At 39.7% G+C, this 6,759-nt stretch overlaps 1 protein-coding gene across 1 annotated transcript; it reads left to right on the plus strand.

Annotated features, from left to right (window-relative positions):
• Window positions 1-2,135: 2,135 nt before the first annotated feature.
• Window positions 2,136-4,895, plus strand: dlx3b (distal-less homeobox 3b). The gene is given in 3 exon segments (NM_001286315.1): window positions 2,136-2,588; window positions 3,444-3,628; window positions 3,913-4,895. Coding segments are annotated over 3 exon segments (846 nt in total). The 5' UTR covers window positions 2,136-2,245; the 3' UTR covers window positions 4,231-4,895.
• The last annotated feature ends 1,864 nt before the right edge of the window (window positions 4,896-6,759 follow it).

Raw genomic sequence — 6,759 nt, forward strand, 5'->3', positions numbered from 1 at the left:
TTGTTATCACTGCCCAGTTCAAAAGCATCTCTGACAGTATGGAGCTGCCTATGGAGTTGGCAGCTTGCACATCTGGAAGGGTACCGTTACTGCTGAAAGGCATATTCAGGTTTTACAGCAATATATTCTCCATCCCTGTAAGATTTTTTATCAGAGAAGGCTTTGAGTATTTGAGCAAGATGATGTTAAACTCCACACTGCATCTATAACAACAGCACAGCTTAGTGGGAGGAGTTTTGGTGCTAAACTGGTCTGCCTGCAGCCTAGACTTTGCACCAATTGAAAACATCTGGCACATCATGACATGCTATATAGCAGGTGCTGTCCATGCAGTGCTTTATATGTTCAAATGATTTAAAGTGGATTCTGATTTTCACGGGAAGCCAGTGACGAGATGCGAGAATAGGCGTGATATGTGAGAGATGCAAAGATGAAAGGTCTCTTCATCTTTTATGAAGGGAGAAAATTAAAGCGTGTACTAAAAATTACAGTAAAGATTTGATTTTTTTGCAATTTGCAATATTTATAATGTGAAGGGAAAAAAAAGACTGGATGGGCTTTGAGATGTGAGATACAAAATCCAGATACTGGTTAAAGATGATACCGAGGTTCTGAGCAGATGTTACGCTTCATGACTGATTTATGTTTAGCGAAAGGGTTGGTGTTATTTTAATGTCTCTGAAATTACAATATCAGGTTATAGGCTTCCACAAATGTAGGCAAATATTAGTCAGCCTTTTTTCTCACTTGTCATAAATAATTATTAAAAAGGGTTTACCAAACATTACACTCCCATTAGTGCAAATTAAATAAATCAATTGTGTCATTGCCATTTAAACATTTAGACCTCTTCTTTTAGACTTCTTTTAACTTTGGTTCTAACACGGGATCAAATTTTAGCACCAACCGAGTATCTCCTTTAAATTTGTCTTATTTAAAATTTCGTGAACAGAACTTTTGAAACTACAGAGCGGCGCTGCAGGAATTTACCTAAAGAGGGCGGCAGTTCACAACACATGAGAATCTAGAGAGTTGCATAAAAGCAAATCAGAAGCTTCACTTGAAAAGTTTTTAAATAATCTTTAATAGTGAGTCTATGAAAGTTGCTCATTCAAATTTTTAATTTTAAGCTGTAGATAGAAAAACAATCTTCGTACACCTTTAACTGTATGAAGCTCCAGGTTTTCCTTCTTGCAGGAAGAAAATGAAAGATACATTTGCAATCTCGCACAGCAGGGGGCGCTGTGCACTGTGATTTCATCAGCAGGGACCTAAGCCAAGAGAAACACAATGAAAATTACAATGAAAAGTTGTATAAGTGAGAAGGGACGGATTTTAATCATTGATAATATTAGAATAAAAAACATTATATAATAAAACTACAGTTTTACCTCTAATATTATCTAAAGACTGTTATGAACTGGTACAGCGCAGTTCTTAACCGTCATCTTAAACAGTGTTGGTGGAATTTGCATTTACAAAAAGCAAAACACGGACAGTGTGGAGGAATTCAGCCGTAGGCATTATCAGTTGAACGAGTCTTTTATCTATTTGCTGCATCTCTTTCACGTAAAGTCCGCCGTCCGCCAACACCTTTAAATGACAATAAGAGTCTGTGGGAGACGGGTATGCAGCTTTTCAACATGCTGAGCAATGTCTGATCTCTTGGTACTGTTACGAAAACATTGCATAAAACATTGAGGAGACGACCTGGCTGAAGGATTAGTCTTTAGAAAAGCTCTGGGCTACTTTTGTGTTGAAGCACCACGACCCCACTATGCAGCCTGTAGAGCAATTGGGGAGAAAACTGGGCCTTTGGTTTAAGTTTGAACACAGTCTCTAAATGCATTACTTCACGTTTCACACGTGAACAAGTAAATTCAAATGTAAAGGGAACGAAAAAACTCGGGGCAATGGGCTATGTGTGCACATATGCGCTCTTAGCTAAAGGCTGGCTTTCGCCAAGGCTTCGCCCGGAGCGCAAAGGAGGAGGAGGAGAGGGGGCAGAGGAACCAATAGGAAGCCAGCACTAGCTCAGTTCTTTAAAACTGTGTCACAGGGGCAGAGCAATGCCACAACCAAGTTTCTGCAGCTGGAAGAGTTTCAGTGGACTATAGGCTCGTCACAGTCGTGCGTTCAAAGAGCGCGCACACAGCAGTTCTGCGTCGCGAATTTGCTTTGCACAATCCGCAGAAGAAAGGATCCACCAGTGGACTTTCTTTATTCTGGGGGGACTGCTTTCACAATGAGCGCCGGACAGACGTACGAGAAGAAGATTGCGAGTATTTTGACCGATCTCCCAGGATCTATGAGTTGCCATCCGAACTCCAAGGACTCCCCTACTCTGCCCGAGTCGTCCGTGACGGACATGGGCTACTACAGTGGACAGACGGCCCACGGCCATCATGAATATTATCAGAGTCAGCCGTACGGGCAGCCCATGAACTCTTACCATCACCAGTTTAATCTGAACGGAATGGGAGCTGCTGGAGCGTATGCCACCAAATCTGAATACCCATACACGAATGGCTACAGACAGTACGGACATTACAACAGAGATCACCTGCAAGCTTCACCTCCGGGCTCAGGTAAATGAAGAGATAATCACAGGCTGTGTTTTGTTTTGTATATCTCCAGTGTGCATAATGTGATCTACGCCAACTTTAAATCTAATCACTTGTTTCCCTCTTGCATGATCTGGTTGGACATTTTTTAAAAAGAGGTATCCCTCATAGCAAGTTACATTTCATTATAAGCTTTATTTCCTATTTGAATGCCAACTTGGCGCACATTTTGTCATTTTGATTTGATAACAATTGGTAGATATCAAAGTAATCCAAACATAAAAGTATTACAAATATAAAAGCAACGTGGTGCTCACTGATTATTTTATTTCTTGTGCAGTCATGCGTAAAAGATAACATTTGTCCAGTGGTAGTGTGCCGTTTTATGCTACTGTGGTGTTATAATTGCCTACCCTGGACTGAAACAGCAATTAATAGGTATGCATAAACTGGTAAGGGTTAGATGGTAATATATTCACTTCATAAATTTTAATGTTACCAACGTTTAACCTTTGAAGTGAAATGCAAGTTTAGATAAAAAAAATTTTTTTAAAGCGTGAACAGTTACAATTTGGTTTCCTTCTTTGCCTCCGATGTTCTTACTAAAGTGCCATACTTGTGTTTTCAACTGAGGAGATTTTTATTATTATTATTTTGATTTAGGAAAATTATTCTCAGTTGTTGTTTTTCCCCCCTCCCTGGCTAAATTCCCATATCGCCAAATGTCTTACTACCGTGAGACTGCTACCGTTTTGTTTGTTTGTTTTTTTTAATTTTATTTTCCTGGTGTTTCATGTTTAAGCCTTTGAGGCCATTCGAAGTTTTATTCAGTGATCAATATTTATTTATTTATGTGTGTATGTATTTATTTATTTGCAGTGAAAGAGGAGCCAGAGCCGGAGGTTCGTATGGTAAATGGAAAGCCGAAAAAGATTCGCAAGCCGAGGACGATCTACTCTAGCTACCAGCTTGCTGCTCTGCAGAGACGCTTCCAGAAGGCACAATACCTCGCCCTGCCTGAAAGAGCGGAGCTGGCGGCTCAACTTGGCCTTACTCAGACGCAGGTAAGCCACCTGTAAACACCTCACATTTTCCAACTGATCAGCGCTTTAAAGTCACGTGAATCAGGGTTTCCCCAGTATGGCCAATAATTTAACCTTTAATAACACCCTGGTGCGTAATTACGCACAGCATATATGCTTTTTGTGTCTGCACTGGATATCCCTAATTTAGGTAAACGATTAACAATTAAATGCGCTGCTATCCTGAAGTTAAACACTCTTTGAATAAACTAGAATCATCACAAACATTTTAACATAACAGTTAATGCTGATCCTCTGATTCGTAGGTCAAGATCTGGTTCCAGAACCGGAGATCCAAGTTCAAGAAGCTGTACAAAAACGGCGAGGTTCCCTTGGAGCACAGCCCCAATGCCAGCGACTCCATGGCCTGCAACTCCCCGCCATCGCCCGCTGTCTGGGACAACAGCAGCACCCCTCAGAACACCCCGATCAGCAGACCTCAGGTGCCGCAGCCGACGCACAGTTCATCGCCGCCGTACCTGGAGGATTATAATAACCACTGGTACCAGCAGGGATCACACCTACAACACCCGGGAGCCGTGCACCACCCAGTCCCGCAGCAAAGCGTGGGAGCTGTTTATTAACACTGACTCAAGAGCAGATTTCTGTCTTCGGTTTTATTTCAAACGAGGTCTCTCCACAATGACTCTGCAGAGAAAACGATGACTGGACCGGGAGACAAACCTGAGATGAAACATTGCTGTGTTTTTTTTTTTGTTTTTTTTTTTAGATGATCAAGAATGTTTCAGAACTGGGTTTCCATTCACAAAAGCACATAAGGGATTTCTGATCACTTGTGGCAGCATATTTAACGGACATCTAGCGTGTTTTTAAATTATTTATCGCTTCAGTTTTTTCCTTACCTTCTTTTGTAAATGAATAAATGGTAAATATGCAAGTTTTTTTTAAAATAAATAAGATGCCTATACACAAACCGAATAATAGCAAAAAGAAAAACAGAAAAACAAAACAAAAAACAAAACTGTGCGGTTGATCCATGCTACATCAAATCTTGTGGGTTTGTAGAGAGCGCTCAAAACAACTCAGGTCATATTTATATGGATTTGTACAAAATGTCGAAGGCTGTAAATATGTGTTTATATGCAGAACCACTATGATCATATTTGTTCAAACGGAACGACTGCACTGTGGTGCTTTCAAAAACCTTCTTTGTTTTTTGTTTTTTTTATATTCATGTAATTAGTCCACTTGTTGCCTTCCTGTCAATTGAATAAAGGTGTTAATTGTACGTGGTGTGTGAAGCCCCTTTCATAAAGAGCCTGTCGAGAGACGCACTGGAAAACCGTGCACACATCTCAGTGTTTTCAGTCTATGTCACCTTAAACTGCGACGCATTTTCAAACCAGTTTGAACTGGATTGAACTGTGGAAGATTTATTTGCACTGGAAGCAGACATTATAATTACAGCTTATACGGACATTTGTAAAAAAACAACAAATATGCAAGCGGTGGCCTATGCTTTAAATGTATATTTAATATATTTACTATATATATTTTACGTAACTTTATTTCAACTTCTAAACTGGCCAGTGCCAACATCTGTGCCGAGAGGCGTCTGCTGTTACAGGCGCAGGTACAGTGCGGCTTTCTTGGGATTTAGTGGCGCGCTGACGTGTAGACACATTGGAGTCACTCAGTTTTATTACGATTCTGCTGCCAGATAACAAGAAAGAGTTCAGTGTGTATGTGTGTTAGTGGGGGAGGGAGCGGGGTGGTTAGGTGAAGCAAGACTGTTCCGAGGGGAATCTCCCACGCACGTATGAACGCGCATAAGAATGGAAGAAAACAGTGCCAAATATCGAAGGTACGACAAAACACAAGCACGTTTGTGTGTGTGGGGGAGAGCGCGCACCCGTTTAAAGGTTTATTCATTCCCTTTGCGTTGGCAGACTAGTTTTCCTCGCCTTCACTACCGTCATTCACACAGTGATATAAAAGACACTTTTTTTTAAATCTCACAAAAGGGCTTTCCCAGGTGATAACATAAAACAGGCTCGGCTGTGTGTGCGCTCACAAAAGCTGGGGGAAAACACCTATATGAATCACCTGAGAGGCGCTTCATAAACACGACAGCGACTGTTGTGACAGCTACAATAAGGCTGTCACAGGAAAAGAAGAAGAAGAAGAAGAAAAAAACAGCTTTCCCCGCTACACACCACCCCCTTCCCCAGCCTCGACCCTTGCGTCAGCTAATAAATAATGACAGTGGACAATAACCTCGGTTTGGCCACATAAACCTTGCGTTATTAAATATGCAGCCCAAAACTGACATGATGGAGAGCCGCTAATGGCGAGCTTATCCACATGGACCACCAAAGCGCCATTACGCACTGAGCGAAAACGTAGGGTGGGGCAGGGGCTAAGGGTGTGAGAGGTTTATAACCTTTTATACTGCTTCTAGTAACAAGAATGGTATGCCCCCATGAGTGGAGCTGTTAATATATGAAACTTCACTGCAACATGATGTCGGGTTTCCCTAAATAATTTCGCTGATTTCTCAATTTACCTGAGACAGGAATAAAAAAAATATTTCAATAAGGCTTAATACTGATATCAGCTTTAAAAAAATAATTCTCGTTTCTAATTAATAAATAGTTTTATGTTAGGAAATTAAACCTTGGATAATTTAGCTATATTAGCCAAACGTAAACCTCAAAGTGCAATATTGGAAAAGAGTACATTAACGCAAATTACAATAAGAAAAGAGCTTTAAACTAAAATAATAATAATCATTATTATTATTAATATTATTATAAATCAGTAATCAGAAAAACTTGTAGGGATAAAACAATAATAATAATAATAATTATTATTATTATATTGTTGTTGTTGTTGTTGTTAGATATAAACTATGTTTTCAAATTGTTTAATTATTTTACATTTAAGTTTTAATTAAAAAAGAATAAAAAAAAATACACAGCTATATTGACTCACATAATGCAAATCTGAGGGATATTAAGAAATATAATGGCAGCTATAATAATAAGTATTGGGCTGTAGAAAAAGAGTTTATACTTTAAAATATTGGATATATTTCCCACGTTATTGTCATTAAGCTGTAATAAAAACCAAGTGTTTTTCCACACCCTTTG

Source organism: Haplochromis burtoni, unplaced genomic scaffold (assembly GCF_018398535.1).
Source record: "Haplochromis burtoni strain Fernald_Lab_line unplaced genomic scaffold, NCSU_Asbu1 Contig_162, whole genome shotgun sequence".
Classification (NCBI taxonomy): Eukaryota; Metazoa; Chordata; class Actinopteri; order Cichliformes; family Cichlidae; genus Haplochromis; species Haplochromis burtoni.